A 16,143-nucleotide genomic window follows, 5' to 3' on the forward strand; every position below is an offset into this window, starting at 1 on the left:
TGACCATCCAATGAAGTCTCTGTTTCTTTATTTTCAAAGCTATTACTTTCCATTTGTCTAGTTATGTTTGTTTTATTTGGAATAAAATGTTAAGCGTTAAAATGATGTAATTTGTTCTGTAGGTGTTAAAGCTGTTTGAGCAGTTTGATGCGCCAGATTATGTCATCCGTGTAGCTCATATAGCGCTGGACTTGGCCCCACCCAGTGATCCAAATATTGTGAGTATACGGCGCTTATTGCATCGTAGGTTTGAGTGGCACCGAAAATATGATATGGTTAGACAAAGGCGACTCAGGGGTTTTATTGACGTTTCCAGTAGGAGGGTAACCGGTTTTCACAGGCGGGCAAAACGTTTTTAACTGAACTTATTTATAAGAAAACCTTTCCTCTAGATGGTCAAACCAGGTGGGCAAAATCATCCTCACAGCCAGGCAATTTGCCCAGTGCACGGCCGTCTACCGTGTGTCCAGAAAGGTTGTAATCAGGCAGGGTTGTATTTAGAAACGGGTTGGGCAAGCAAGAGTACAAAAGTTGTAGTGAGACAGTGATGTACCAAGAAATGATGGGCGTGGTCAATTGGAGTGCACCCAGAGGGTGTGTGGGAATGAGAGGGTTAAACATCAGTGTAGCGAAGTGGCTATGACTTGCTAGATGCAATCTAATCTTTGCCGTTTTTATTCCAGCCGGATCTGTGGTCGAACATTTTCAAACATCAGCTAGAGTTAGGACACAATGACCTGGCATACGATGCTCTGATCACAAACCCGAATCCTGTCAGGTGAATTAACAACAGTGTCTGCTCAATGTTAAAATTCTCCTGTATACGTTTTCCTTAGTTCTTCGTTTGAGAGTTTGGTTTTCAAGGTATAACGAGGTTTAAGATTAATGGCTGGTGTAGGTTTAGAGGTTCAGTCAATTATATCGAAACTCACAGGGCTTGGGTAGTTCCTGGAGTATCAAGCTGGCAAAATAATATTTTGAAATCTTTGTAGGACGGGGCAAGTAAAAACATCCTTAGTCCTTCATGCTACAGAAACTAGGAAAACCTTTGACAGTATGTGTCATGTTAGCTTACAAGTTAGTGTTAACTTTTCCAATACCTTTTCAAGAAACCCTGGAGATTCCTTAAGTTTAGGTCTGCCTGGAAATTCCAGATAATTTTCTCTATTTTGAGGTGAACTGTGTTGGGGTCTTTGCTTTCAGGCGACGCGTCTGCCTTCATAAGCTCATGGTAACTCTGTGTGAAAGAGGACAAACTCAGCAACTGATAGAGTATCCCTTCATCAACCTACAAGACGAGGTAAATGCAGATATGTCGGTAAGTAACTGGAACAATCAAGCAGACAGATAGCCAGCCAAGTAGTCATGTTGTAATATTTTTGAGAAGTCCGTGACCTATTAAGTGTCATGAATGACGATTATCCGGACTGTCGAAGATCTTTTTGTTGGAGGTACTTTCCGCATTGTTGTTTTCAGCTACGTTCAACTGCTTCTAAAACCCGATTTGAGCATGGAAACTTTTATCCTCCGATCTCTTGAATTAGTACAGACAGATAGACTGACTGACAGACAGCCAGGCAGACCGAGAGACATACAGACAGGCAGGCAGGCAGACGGACAGACAGACTTGCAGAGAGACCGATCCCTAATCCTCACCTTCCTTGCTGTGTTTGTATTTAGTTTGTAGATATCATGGAGTCTCACGCCCGTACGGTTGACATAACAACCCATAGCTACTATGATTTGTTGTACGCTTTCCACGTATTCAGGGGAAATTATAGAAAAGGTACGAACATCAAATGACATGTGTTACATGACATTTTAGCAATAACCTGGTTAGTACTAATTTCACGTACATTGTTAGCAAGCGTTCTGAGTGTAGTTACGAAATGTTTCCATGTTTTAAAGAATTAGTTAAACCTAAATTTGTCAAATTCGTCGTTTGTAATCCGTGTTTATCCTTCTCCATTCTTTTCCTTGTTCCTTTATGGTTTATTATTATCTCTTTAGTGTTTGTCTATCTAAGTAAACTATCATTTTCAGGTTTCCTTCAATTTTTATTAATAATGCTTTAGAAATACACAGGCAAGTAAAAACAAACCATAAAATGTTTCGACGTTTCGGCGACCTCATGACGCCATTATCAAGGGATGAATGAAAAAAAAGAGCTAGTTCAAAAGAAGAAGTATTTATTTAACTTAAGTTCAATTTATGTAAATCTATAAATCTCTTTTGAACTCGCTCTTTTTATTCATTCCTTGATGATGGCGTCATGAAGTCGCCGAAACGTCGGAACATTCTATCGTTAGTTTGTACTTGCCTGTGTTTTCCCTTCAATTTAAAGGTAATTTTGTGTGTGACCAAAACGATTCAAAAAACCGTGACTGAGCTCCTTCAACGGATGTTTTCATGTTTCAGCTGGGTCAGCCATGTATGAGCATGCCATGAGGCTGGGACAAGAAGTGTCAGGACTTGACAGTTTACAGAAACAGGTAGAGATTTCATTGTAAAGCTAGGTCTCTTTAATAATCTTGTAGTGATTTGCTTTCCCTTTTACTTCTTTATTCTGTTGTCAGGCCAAATGTTATTTAGCAGCAATGAATGCCCTTCGGCTTGTAGACCCCAAGAATGCCTGGATTGTAAAACCTTTGGACAGAGTCAACACAAGAGTAAGTGATCTATAAAGCTTTAACTTTTTAGAATTTTGGTCTTAATCCGTTGTACACCGTTTGATAAACTGCATTAACATAAAATTACTGCTCAAGAGCTTTCATTTGAATGACCGCACAGTAAGGTTTCATCCACAGACGTAACAGCTGCATTTGGCGTTTTTGTTTTGTTTTTCCTAGAAATCTGATGAACCGCCCAACATGTCTCCAAAACGAAAGCAAGGGGAGGAAGGTGACATACTCTATCCAGGTCACTCGGGAAGGACTCGGCGGAAAGTGACAGTGTTAGATATCAGGGACCTGGAGGGAGAGTATCTATTGGTTCTTGCCAGGCTGCAACTTATCAAGGTTGACGCCGACCCGACACGTGCAACAGGTGTGAAACATAAATACAGGACGAACCGGTTTAAAGAACTCGCTCTATTCCCGGAATAGTTGGTTCGTTACATCGGATGTTGGTTACACGCTTAACTCGAATACACCTCGTAAAACTTCGGGTGCTCGTGGGTTTCGCTTTGGACCATCTGTGCCTGACGAAAAAATAATTCTCTGGATATAAGCCCCTTCTCCTTCGTACTGTAACACTACACGTACTACTGAAATTTAATCAAAGCAAACACAATGTCTTAGCAGAACTTCACACAAGGTTGAACATTTTTTGTGCATGAATACAGCTGTCAGAAGAAGAAGCCCCATATGTATCCCCTTGAGCATCCCATAATAGCTATTTGAAATAATAACATTCAAAATGGCTGCCGTATCGGTAAAAAGATCTGAAAGATCACCTTTCTTTATTTGCGTGTGAAATGTCTTTTAAACTTAAATTTTACAAATGCTAGCAAAGTCTCAACGTTTTAGATGCGTGATTCGTGTCGTTGCGTGAAGCCTGGTAACAATTTTGATTTGAATATTTTTTTTTTACCCCGTTCCAGGCCCTTTGCTGTCCGCTCAGGAGAGCGTGGCATTGTTGACTCAGGCAGGCTTGTTCGATAATGCCTTCACAGTGGCTTTTCACTTTAATCTTCCAAAGGAAACAATATTTGAAGGACTAGCGTCAAGGTAGGCAATAAACAAGTTAAATATAGAGCTGTTTCCACTTGAGTGTGGAAAGAAATTCGCATTTGACTTGGTTTTTCATTACTACGCTAAACGATTGGCTTAAAAAAGCTATCACAGTTTGTCAACCAATCACGAGTAAAACTAAAACCAATCGTGACGCGTGTGCACACGTTTTCCCGCACTTCGCGTCAGCTACATGAGTTTGCTTCGCGTTCTGATTTGTTCTCTGTATTGCCTTTGTGCCTTGTGATTGGCCATTTAGATTACGTTGGTTATAGTTTTATGACACTCGGCTGAAAACCGCTTTGTCCTACCGAAAGAAATTCGATCAAAACACGGCAAATTTTTGTGGGGGTGGATGAGGGGTTGCTTTTTGCTGCAGTATTGTTCCTTGTAAAGATAATTAATCCTTTGAATTGATTCATGATTGGAATAAGGTAACTGCTGTACCGATAGAAAAAAGAATTGAATGTACGTTTAACAGTAACCTCCATGTAACTCAAAAAAAGTGCAGATGCAATATTAGTATATGCGACGTATAAATGAACACCAAAGGAAATTGCACCGAAATATAAATCCACCGACTTTATTTAAATGAGAGGAAAACGGTACAGTTGGTCTGAACTAACGGTCAACGTCCTTTCAATACGGAAATATGTATGTTCCGTATGTATTCCATATGTATAGATCGGAAATATGAGCCTATTCCCTTTTTTCAGGAATCAAATAAAGCTCGAGCTACGCTCAGATTGGTTTCTTTTAGGGGTTTAATTCAAATGTTCAAACGAGAATCCCAACCTTTTCGTATAGGAGTTCCCTCCGCGTTCGAAATGTCTAACAAGAGGTGACAGAGTGAAGGAGTGATGGAGTCAAATCGCTCCACACACAACTACAACTCGGAAAAAAAATCGTTTCCAAGTTAAAAATGGGGTTGATCGAGCTCGTTTTTGAGTTGTAAGCGCTCAAAGCTAAACTTCAGGGTGTTTTTAGCAGGTCATACTGTTGCTATGGTAACTTATTGTGTCACGAAATTGACACCAACATGTTCACTAATGACTGGGAAAATGTTTGATACCAGAGTGGTTATAATGACCCATCAAAATATACGTCTTGGAAACCCTTTTGGGCCACCTTTACTGACAACCGAGAGGAAATCGAAACTTGCCTTCTCGATGTGCTCCGTTCTGTATTTCGTTTCGTTTTTTATAAATGACGTTTATCTTTGAACGGAGGATAAATGAAAAGGTAGAGTTTCTTATAAGTTAGCGTCCAATTCTCCGCGTATAAATACATTGCTTCTAAATGTTTCGAAATATTATAAAGGAGGGATAATTAATGAAATTGCTTTTCATTTGAAATTATTTTCTCTGTGTGGACCTTATTTTGGGATGCGCTATTTGACTTTGTTACCCTTGTACCACACTGATTGTAATCTGGAAAAAACTGAATTAACATTAAATTAAAATTAAATCGCACTGTCGGTCAGACTTGGCTTTTTACAGTACTACAATTATAGAGTTGGCAATGAACATGAGATAGAAAACTGACTAAAAACGGCGCTGTATTTTTTGTAGATGTCGTTCGAATCAGAAAGAGGATATAACGTCTAGTTTTACACTCTTTGTTTACATAACATTTGCCTTGCTGTCTTTACAACTGCCGCTCGAAGTTCGCGAAGACGCCAGCAATACAAAAAGGGATTGATGGACGAATTCATAAATACTGCGGTATGAGCAAAGTTCCATTCTGTTTGCCAATCCTTGCCAGAGGTTGCAAAAACAGTTAATATAACATAAATAGGACAATAGCACAGGATTAAAGCGATGTAGAACAAGAAAATGTTGAATGCACTTCTTTTCAGTCGCGTCATGTTTAAGTTATTTTCAGCACTAGAGCTTTGCACTGCCTGTTGTTGAGCGTGGATCTGCGACTGATGCAAACGAACAATCAGATAAATTCTGATGTGAGAAAATGTAGAAATTATAACTAAAAGTATTGTACAAATGCTGAAAACAAAACTGTGCAGACGTTTATTCCAGAAGAACAATCCTGATGCAAGGAAACTCAGTAACCATATAATTATTAAAGTATATTTAACACGGGATTCAGTCACTAAAGTAGCATATCTCATGTGATAGTGAAGAGCCAGAAATCGATCGACACTTAATGTTGTCATTGTCAAGAGAGAGACTCCACAAACGGAAAAAGACACTGTTACCACGAGGTTGTTTAGTAATGGGTCTTTGGTAAGTTCCTTGGCAATAAAAAGCGGTTGAGCAATGAGACCAACGAGAAAATCTGAGACAGCAAGACTGTAGAGCATAATCATGTGCGTTGAGCGAATGGAGGGCGTTCTTATTATGGCGGCCAATACCAAAGCGTTGCCCAGAATGGATATGAGCATCAGTGGAGCGTTAAGAACACAGTTTATGATGATAACAGTTTCAGGAGTAGAGTTTTCTTCATTGTCTGAATGGTGGTTTGCCGATTCGTTGTTGTGTTCGTTCATCATCAACTTTTAAGTAACTGTGAACTCGTCAAACGATTTCAGTTTTTTTACACCTAAAAATGACCAAGCAATTCTTCTTTTCGTTTCCGCGAAAGCACGAAGCAAAGCTGAAGATTAGTGGAGAATCCCTGCGCCGTGAAAGCAACACAGTTTAGAACATTATCTAAAACATCGGTGATTCTTAATTATCTTCTCTTTTAGCTAAACGTTTTTCCGAAAGTGTGCATCAACCATTCATTCTTCTGATAAAAGCGACACCTGTTTATGGCGGCGGACATGGGCTTATAATGAGAATGTGATCCCAAATCTAACTTGACGAGGGTTTGGTGAAAACGTCTGGTAATTTACTAAGTCGTTTTAGATAGAGGTTACTAAACATTTTTCATTGCTTTCCTTAATCATTAAGGGCGCTTAAAAACTATACGAATTGGAAAAACAGCTGAGTCGCAATTGGCGCGGGCAAGATTAAAACACAGTTATAAAAGCGACACCTGCTTATGACGACATGGACTTGTAATGAGAATTTGATCCCAAATCTAACTTGACGAGGGTTTGGTGAAAACGTCTGGTAATTTACTAAGTCGTTTTAGATAGAGGTTATTAAACATTTTTCATTGCTTTCCTTAATCATTAAGGGCTCTTAAAAACTATACGAATTGGAAAAACAGCTGAGTCGCAATTAGCGCGGGCAAGATTAAAACACAGTTGTAAAGAAAATGAAATTGAAGTTTGTATTTATTGTTAGGACAAGCCTACGCGAGATCAAACTTCAACAGATCTTATTTAGATTTTTTTCTCTCTTATTCGCGTTTCTAGGTAATATTCAAACAGATGTTTTTCTTTTCCAATCCATCATTTACTGCACGGTGAATTATGGATGTTCAAAAGGAAAGAAATTTATTGGAAAGGTAACGTTAGTCGGTCGAATTTGATCAAATTAAAACTTTAAAAATTGTATGCGCACAAGTTAAGCGAATTTGTTATTATATATTAAGTCAAATTATTGTCGCATTTTGATTGGTTGTCTCGTACGATCTATCGGAGGACGAAAGATAGGCACATAGATGACGTCATTAACATATTGTTTTAGCTCTTACCACATTTTGACGTTATCTGTGATCTTTTACTGAACAGACGCAGGGCAACATGGAATCTATTTGTTAAGTAGACCTTGGTTTATTCAGTTAAAGAAAGAGTAACTAGTTTTGTACGCTCTGTTTACATAACATCTGCCTTACTGTCTTTACAACTGCCGCTCGAAGTTCGCGAAGACGCCAGCAATACAAAACTGGATTAATGGAAGAGTTCATAAATACTGCGGTATGAGCAAAGTTCCATTCTGTTTGCCAATCCTTGCCAGAGGTTGCAAAGACAGTTAATATAACATATATAGGACAATAGCACAGGATTAAAGCGATGTAGAACAAAAAAATGTTAAATGCACTTCTTTTCAATCGCGCGATGTTTAAGTTATTTTCGGCGTTGGAACTTTGTACTGCCAGTTGTTGAGCGTGGATCTGCGACCGATGTTTACTAACAATTAGATAAACTCTGATGTAAGAAAAAGTGGAAATTAAAAGACAAATTATCGCAGAAATGCCGAAAAGAAAGCTGTGTAGACGCTTATTCCAAAAGAACAATCCTGATGCAAGGAAACTCAGTAACCATATAATTATTAAAGTATATTTAACACGGGATTCAGTGACTAAGGTTGCATATCTCATGTGATAGTGAAGAGCCAGAAATCGATCAACACTTAATGTTGTCATTGTTAAGACTGAGACTACACATACAGAAAATGCCACAGTTACCACCAGGTTTTTTAGCAATTCCTCTTTGGTGATGACTTCCTTGGTAATATAAAGCGGTTGAGCAATGAGACCAACAAGAAAATCTGAAACAGCGAGACTGCAGAGCATAATCATGTGCGGCGTTGAACGAATGGAAGGCGTTCTTATTATGGCGGCCAATACCAAAGCGTTGCCCAGAATGGATATGAGCATCAGTGGAGCGTTAAGAACACAGTTTATGATGATAATAGTTTCAGGAGTAGAGTTGTCTTCATTGTCTGAATGTTGGTCTATCATTCTGAAGCTTAAAAGTAACCAAATGATTTTTCCTTTCGTCCTGGCGTTAAGCGAAAGTCTTAATTAAATGTGGAGACGCCAATGTCAAGAGAACAACACAGCTCAATTCATTCACAAAAACGGGTTTTCATTCTTCCGTTTGTCATTTGCGGTACAGCTCATTATGAAAGTAATTATGGATGCGAGCTTTTACTGATATTATTGAACGTTTTTAGGCTAAAAACTCGGCGAACAACTGTCAAAACTTGCCCTTTATCAATAGGGACGCTAAGTGCGTGAAATCAGGACAGTTTTTATTCATTTTCAAAAAAGAACTTCAATTCCAAATTAGTTCTTCCAGCTGACGTTTTAGAGAACTGTGTTGTCAACTATTCATATTTTCCGAATAAGCGACACTTGTACTTCTTTTTGCGAGATTGGCACTTGACTAATTAGAACTGCAGGTTGTAACGTCAATGTAGAGTGGTTTTTCATTTGATTGACGAAAGAAATTTGCGTTTGCCTTGGTTTTACTACGCTACGTGATTGGCTTAAATAATGCACGCCATTTTTTCGTCCAATCAGAAGTAAAATCAAATCCAGTCGTAACTCGCTCGCACACGTCAGCACACGTCAGCACACGTCAGCTACATGTAGTTGCTTCAAGTTTTGATTGGTTCAGTCGCTGGGTTGTCTGTGTGATTACTTTGGTTTTGGTTTTACGACACTCATTTCAAACTGTTCTAACAAGAAAGCGTTTCATTTAATGCCGGTTGGGTCGTTAATTTACGGAAGCCTTTTACGTGAAGATTGCCCGAAATTATTAAATCACATCACAGCCATTTTTTCCTTTGCTCAAATAATAAAAAAAGCTGCTGCTAGATCGAAGAAGCATATAAAAGTGAACGTTTGTTCAGAGAGGGTAAAAAAGTGGTAAACGCTGTAAAACTTCAAGTTTCCGCTGATTTTGGGACTAAGTTTAAATTATTTCAGCTTCAACTTTAGTGTAATAGTTTTTCTGTTTTTTTTTTTTTTTTACATTTCTTTCTTTCTTATAAAGTGCATAATGTACTATTGTGATGGTTTAGGTCGCAATTTTCCGCCAAACTGTACGTGTACTAATGTACTATTGTGATGGTTTACAATTAGGCGGCCATTTTCCACCAAATTGCTAAGGAACTCGAAAGCGTTGCCCAAAATGGATATGAGCATCAGTGGAGCGTTAAGAACACAGTTTATGATGGCAATAGTTTCAAGAGTAAGGTTTTCTTCATTTTGTGAATGATTGTTTGCCGACCCGTTGTCCTCTTTCTCGCATTTGTTTATCATCATCGGGGTTACACCGTAAATATAAACCGTTGTCGTTGTCGAATTGCTTCCACACGCAAACGACGACGAAATATTTCTCGTTTTCGTTCCAGGGGAAAGAAAAATCAAGCCTGATCTACGAATGTATAAGTAACTCCGTACAACGCCCATTAATTGTATTAAAAAAAAAAAACTGCTGGTGATTCTAACTTAACTTCTTATTAAGACGTTTTATCATAAAATGTGTCCCATTATTGATTGTACGGGACAATCGACACTGACAGATTTTTCGAAAGAATGACATTTGATTAAAAAGAAGCGACTTTTTAAAGCAATGAGCTATAAAAAATTGCGAAAGAAAACTTTTCTTAAAAACATTAAAGAAATTAAAGAAAAAAAACGGTTAAAAAATACACGACGTTTCGACGTTCTTGGACCTCATTATCAAGTAAAAAAACGGTGTGAATATTCCATAAATACAACAAAAACAACAGTTCATTAAAAAGAAAGGTAACGTAAAAATATGCTACAAGTTAAACAAAGAGTTTAGCACTGAAGGAGTCACTCTGAGTGTTAAGGTTAGACCCCAGTTCTTTGACGTAAACGAGGCAGTTAAATTTCCCGTGGCGCTTCTTGAAAACACGCCAGCAGTACAAAAGTGGATTGATGGACGAATTCATAAATACTGCGGTATGAGCAAAGTTCCATTCTCATGTGTTTGCCAATCCTTGCCAGAGGTTGCAAAGACAGTTAATACAACATACACAGGAAAATAGCATATGATTAAAACGATGTAGAACAAGAAAACTTTTAGTGCACTCCTTCTCAATCGTGCAATATTCAAGTTATTTTCGGCATTGGAACTTTGCACTGCATGTTGTTGGGGCTGTATCTGTTACTTATGTTTACGAACAATTAGATAAATTTTGATGAAATAAAGGGCAGTAAAAGCAGCTAAAAGAAAGCTGTGTAGACGGTCATTCCAAAAGTAGAAACCTGATGCAAGGAAACTCAGTAGCTATATAAATACTACGAAGCCTTGAACACGGGATTCCGTCAATAAAGTAGCATATCTCATGTGATAGTGAAGAGTCAGAAATCGATCAACGCTTAATGTTGTCATTGTTAAGAGAGACACTCCACAAACGGAAGAAGCTACTGTTACCACGAGGTTGTTTAGCAATGCTTCTTTGGTTAGGTCGTCGGCAATGAAAAGTGGTTGAGCAAAGAGACCAACAAGAAAATCTGAGCATAATCATGTGCGGCGTTGAGCGAATGGAAGGCGTTCTTATCATTGCGGCCAATCCCAAAGCGTTGCCCAGAATGGATATGAGCATCAGTGGAGCGTTAAGAACACAGTTTATGATGGTAATAGTTTCAGGAGTGCAGTTTTCTTCATGGTCTGAACTTTGGTCTATCATTCTGAAGCTTAAAAGTGACCAAGTGAGTTTTCCCTTTTGGTCCTGGCAAATGTGGAGACGCCAATATCGTGAGAAAATCACAGCTCCATTCAATCACCAAAACAGCTTTTTATTCTTCCGTTGATGTCATTTTCGGCAGAGTTCATTGTGAACGTGATTCTGAATTTGAGCTTTTACTGGTATTAATGAATGCTTTATGGCTAAAAAACTCGACGAACATCCTAAAAAAACTTGTCCTTTATCAATAGGGACGCTAAATGCGTAAAAGCAACACAGTTTTGTACGTTTTCAAAAAGGAACTTCAATTCCAAATTAATTGCCCTAGCTGACGCTGCAGAGAACTGTGTTATCAACTATTCATATTTTCCGAAAAAAGCGACACTTAAACTACTTTTTGCGAGATTCGCACCGGTCTAATTACAATGGCGGGTTGTAATGTCAATACAGACAGGTTTTCACTAGGTAATTTGCACTTGCCTTGGTTTTTTATTACTACGCTACGTGATTGGCTTAAAAATTCACGCCACTTTTTCATCCAATCAGAAGTAAAATCAAATCCAATTAAGTCTCGCTCGCACATGTCAGCACATGACAGCTGAATGACTTGCTTCAAGTTTTGATTGGTTCACTTGATTTAGTGTGATTACTTTGGTTTCGGTTTTACGACACTCGTTTGAAAATTGTTCTTACTAGCGTTGATTTAATAATGGGTAATTAAGTTACTGAGGCCTTTTAGGTGAAGATTGCCTAAATTTATTCAATTACATTCGAGCCATTCAGTAATTGTTTTGCTCAATTAATAAACAAGCTGCTGTTAGGTTGAAGAAGCATAAAGGTGACTATTTTTGATTTGTTCAGAGAGGGTAAAAAAAACCCAGCAGTAAACGTGTTAATATGTATTTAAGTTTTTGCTGATTTTGGGACTAAATTTAAATTTCAGCTTCAACTTTAGTGTCATGTTTTCTCTTTTTTTTTACTTTCTTTCTTTTTTCTTTTATGAAATGCATAATGTACTATTGTGATGGTTTCGGCGGCCATTTTCCCCCAAATTGCTAAGGAGTAAACTTTAATAGTTGATGGATTAGTTTATAAATAACGTCAATTAATTATTCTTGGCGAGTGTAGCGAGGGTGAGCCGGTTGTACGTTTGTGCATTTTGCAAAACGTGGAATACCTTCTGGCTATCACAGAGATATTTATATCACAGAAGACACCGACAATCCACTGAACCAATCAAAACTCGTAGTAAATACATGTTGCTGACGTGTGCGAGCGAGTCAGGATTGGTTTGGTTGTTACCTCTGATTGGTTGAAAAAGTGGCGCGAGCTTGTTAAGCCAATCAGGTAGCATGGTGATGCAGAACCAAAGCAAATGCGAATTATCTTCGACACTCAAGTGAAGACTGCTGTAACATACAGTGAAACTTGTATTAAGCGGACACCCTTGGGACTCTTACTAGTATCCGGTTAATACAGGGTGTCCGCTCTAAACAGGTTCTAAGAGACCTTTCTGCATTCCAACAAACAATAGCGCCATATCGAGGTCAGGGTGAACAAAAATACAACGAATGTATGAAAATGTCCACCCCAACCTCGCTCTGGTACTATTGTTCATACGCACTGAAGTAGAATCCGGGAAAGGTCTATATATTGTGCAATAAAACTTTTGCAGCACAGTGTAAGATCAAAGACTGCTCGTAGCACAATGTCCAGTCAGTTAATGCATCAATCTGGAATAATCGTCTTAGCTTTAAAACAACATCGCTGAACAATGTTAAAGGAGTCTGAGCTGAGCTTTTAGAAGTAAAAAGCCCTTGAAGTGTCTACTTATTGCAGGTTTTGTGCAACAAATGGCTTAATATTGTTGTCTGCGTACGCTTAACAGAGGTGTCCGCTTAATCCAGGTTTATTTTACAGTATATGTGGGAAGGAAATTTAGGGACTCAAGCTGGTGTCCACTTAACAGAGGTTGTCCGCTTGATATGGAGTCCGCTTAATACAGGTTTCCCTGTACATGTATTGGTTAACTGAATGTGGAAAACACTGTAATTAGTATGAATGATCACAGTCTATGGCGACAATAGTTTGGGATAGAGGTTTTTTTTAGTTGGTGATTCGTTTGTCATCTTTTTACACCTTCTAACACTTGCGTGTCATCTTACACTCACAAACGCTTACATGGACACTCCTGGCCACCATCTATCATTCATGATTTTTGAAGTGAGCTATTGAAAATACCATAGGAATAGGTTGCTCTGTTTGGTTTTCATTTAAACTTTATTACCGACGAAATGTTGAAAGTAAAATGAACAAATGTTGTCCCTTCTGAACACTGTTGAAGAAGCTACGTCACGGTTTGCGCATCTTAAAACGTTAAGCCCAAAATTTTTTAAGCTCGTCATTTGTAATCCGTGTTAATCTTCTCTATCCTTACCCATCCTTGTTCCTTTGTGGTTTATTACCCTCTCTTTGGTGTTTCTCTATCTTAATAAACTGTTATTTTGTGGTTTCCTTCAATTTAAAGGTAATTTTGTAGGTGGCCAAAATAACTCAAAATACCGTGACTGAGCTGCTTTAATCTTGCAACACAATGAGAAACATTTAAGGACATCTCGGCAATCTAACATCACACGGTGCTATAAATTTCGGCTATGCCTTGGTTATTTTTTATTTCCATGGTTGTTGAACTAAGAACATGCGCCATAACACTAATTAATAAACCGAGAAGATGAACTAGTTTTCCTCGGTTTCTTTACATAGCATTTTCCTTGCTGTCTTTACAACTGCCGTTCGAAGCTCGCGAAGACGCCAGCAATACAAGAATGGATTAATGCAAGAGTTACTTAACACTAGGGTAGTAGCAAATTCACTCTCTCTTTGCCACAACAAGAATGAGAGTCCATGAAGAGTCAATAAAACATACATTGGAAAATAACAAATAATCAAAGTTATGTAGAAAACAAAAGTGTTCATTGCACTTCTTTTCAATCGCGCAATGTTTAAGTTATTTCCAGCATTGAAACTTTGCACTGCTTGTTGTTGAGCGTCAATGTGCAATTGATGTCGACGAACAATGCGATAAATTCTGATGTAAGAAAATGTGGAAATTAACAGGGAAATTGCAATGATAGAGCCTACAGTAAATTGATAGATACTTTCATTCCAAACGTCAAACACCGAAACAAGAAAACTAATAAACCATATAACTATTAAAACGTATTTAACACGGGACTGAGTCACTAAAGTAGCATATCTCATGTGATAGTGAAGAGCCAAAAATCGATCCACAGTGATGGCTGTTATTGTCAATAATGTAACCACACATAGAGATGACCCTAGTTGTCTCCAAACATGGTATACTAAACCGCGGTCGTCCGTAAGTTGTTGAGCAATATAAAACGGTTGAGCAATGAGACCAACGAGAAAATCTGAAACAGCGAGACTGCAGAGCATAATCATTTGCGGCGTTGAGCGAATGGAAGGCGTTCTTATTATGGCGGCCAATACCAAAGCGTTGCCCAGAATGGATATGAGCATCAGTGGAGCGTTAAGACCACAGTTTATGATGGTAACAGTTTCGGGAGTGAAGTTGTCTTCATTGTTTGAATGTTGATCCATCATCCTGAAGCTTAAAAGTGACCAAATGATTTTTCCTTTCGTCCTGGCGTTAAGCGAAAACCTTAAATGTGGAGACGCCAATATCGCGAGAAAAACACAGCTCAATTCAATCACCAAAAAAGCTTTTCGTTCGTCTATTGTTGTCATTGTTGGTAGAGTTCATTATGAAGGTAAATCTGAATGTAAGGTTTAACTAGTATTAAGCAATGCATTGAGGCCAAAATTTTGGAGAGCATCTAACAAGACTTGTAGTTCGACAATAGGGACGCTAAGTGCATGAAAGCAACGTAGTTTTGTGTAGTTTCAAAAAGGAACTTCAATTCCAAAATAATTATTCCAGCTGACGTTTTAGAGAACCGTGTCATCAACTATTCATATTTTCCTAAAAAGCGACACTTAAATTACTTTTTGCGAGATTGGCCCTGGTCAAATTAGAATGGCGGGTTGTAAATGCAGACAGGTTTTCACTGAAGTATCGAAAGTAATTTGCATTTACTTTGGTTTTCCATCTACGCTACACGATTGGCTTAAAAGATTCACGCCACTTTTTTATCCAATCGGAAGTAAAATCAAATCCAATCGTGACTCGCTGGCACACGTCAGCAGACGTCAGCTACATGTAGTTGCTTCATGGTTTGGATGGTTCGCTAGATTTTTTGAGTGATTACTTTGGTTATGTTTTACGACACTCAATTGAAAACTGTTCTAACTAGGAAGCGCTTCATTTTTTTATTGGGTAATTAATTTAATGAGGCCCTTCAGGTGAAGATTGCCTGAACTTATTCAATTACATTAGAGCCATTTAGTAATTGCTTTGCTCAATTAAGAAACAAGCTGCTGTTAGACCGAAAAAAGCATATTAAGTGAGCATTTGTAATTTGTTCAGAGAGGGTAAAAAACAACGGTAAACTTGTTAATACTTTGGTTTGTGCTGATTTGGGGGGTAAATTTAAATTTCAGCTTCAACTTTACTGTGATGTTTTTTCTGTTTTTTACTTTCTTTCTTTCTCTTTTTATAAAGTGCATAATGTACTATTGTGATGGTTTAGGCGGCAATTTTCCGCCAAACTGTACTAATGTTCTATTTTGATGGTTAAGGCGGTCATTTTCCGCCAAACTGCTAAGGAGTAAACTTTGATAGTTAATGGATTAGTTTATAAATAACGTCAATTAATCACTCTTGACGAGTGCGGCGAGGATGAGGCGGTTGTGTACTTTTTAATTTATATCACAAAGGACACCGACAATCTACTGAACCAATCAAAACTCGTAGTAAATACATGTTGCTGACGTGTGCGAGCGAGTCACGATTGGTTTGGTCTTTACCTCTGATTGGTTGAAAAAGTGGCGCGAGCTTGTTAAGCCAATCGCGTAGCATGGTGATGCAGAACCAAAGCAAATGCGAAGTAAGCCTCGTCTTCACGAGGAATTTTTATGTGAGAATTCTTACTTGTTCTTGTAGATGAAGAAAATTGTCAATTTTTGTGTGACAA

The 16,143-nt window shown here is 38.2% G+C and overlaps 4 protein-coding genes across 4 annotated transcripts in view; 1 reads left to right on the forward strand and 3 right to left on the reverse strand.

The window, feature by feature from the left end:
• Window positions 1-16,143, forward strand: part of LOC145469907 (nuclear pore complex protein Nup160-like) — a 67,578-nt gene that overhangs the window by 18,604 nt on the left and 32,831 nt on the right. Inside the window, exons 25-32 of the mRNA XM_081453721.1 lie at window positions 123-218; window positions 684-778; window positions 1,204-1,300; window positions 1,681-1,786; window positions 2,419-2,492; window positions 2,577-2,669; window positions 2,850-3,045; window positions 3,602-3,728. Of these exons, the coding sequence (XP_081309847.1) occupies window positions 123-218; window positions 684-778; window positions 1,204-1,300; window positions 1,681-1,786; window positions 2,419-2,492; window positions 2,577-2,669; window positions 2,850-3,045; window positions 3,602-3,728 (884 nt within the window). The remainder of the gene's footprint in view (window positions 1-122; window positions 219-683; window positions 779-1,203; window positions 1,301-1,680; window positions 1,787-2,418; window positions 2,493-2,576; window positions 2,670-2,849; window positions 3,046-3,601; window positions 3,729-16,143) is intronic.
• On the reverse strand, window positions 3,767-6,240 carry LOC145469918 (adenosine receptor A2b-like). The gene has a single exon (XM_081453732.1). The coding sequence runs from the start codon at window positions 6,238-6,240 to the stop codon at window positions 5,341-5,343; it is 900 nt and encodes a 299-aa protein (XP_081309858.1). The 3' UTR covers window positions 3,767-5,340.
• LOC145469921 (adenosine receptor A2b-like) lies at window positions 7,437-9,966 on the reverse strand. Its single transcript, XM_081453734.1, has one exon. The coding sequence runs from the start codon at window positions 8,322-8,324 to the stop codon at window positions 7,437-7,439; it is 888 nt and encodes a 295-aa protein (XP_081309860.1). The 5' UTR covers window positions 8,325-9,966.
• Window positions 10,024-14,797, reverse strand: LOC145469910 (melanocyte-stimulating hormone receptor-like). Its single transcript, XM_081453723.1, has one exon. The coding sequence runs from the start codon at window positions 14,795-14,797 to the stop codon at window positions 13,766-13,768; it is 1,032 nt and encodes a 343-aa protein (XP_081309849.1). The 3' UTR covers window positions 10,024-13,765.

Source organism: Orbicella franksi, chromosome 15 (genome assembly GCF_964199315.1).
Source record: "Orbicella franksi chromosome 15, jaOrbFran1.1, whole genome shotgun sequence".
Lineage (NCBI taxonomy): Eukaryota > Metazoa > Cnidaria > Anthozoa > Scleractinia > Merulinidae > Orbicella > Orbicella franksi.

Coding starts and splice junctions, on each gene's coding strand:
- LOC145469918 (XM_081453732.1), bottom strand. CDS start 6,240: ATGATGAACGAACACAACAACGAATCGGCAAACCACCATTCAGACAAT.
- LOC145469910 (XM_081453723.1), bottom strand. CDS start 14,797: ATGACAACAATAGACGAACGAAAAGCTTTTTTGGTGATTGAATTGAGC.
- LOC145469921 (XM_081453734.1), bottom strand. CDS start 8,324: ATGATAGACCAACATTCAGACAATGAAGACAACTCTACTCCTGAAACT.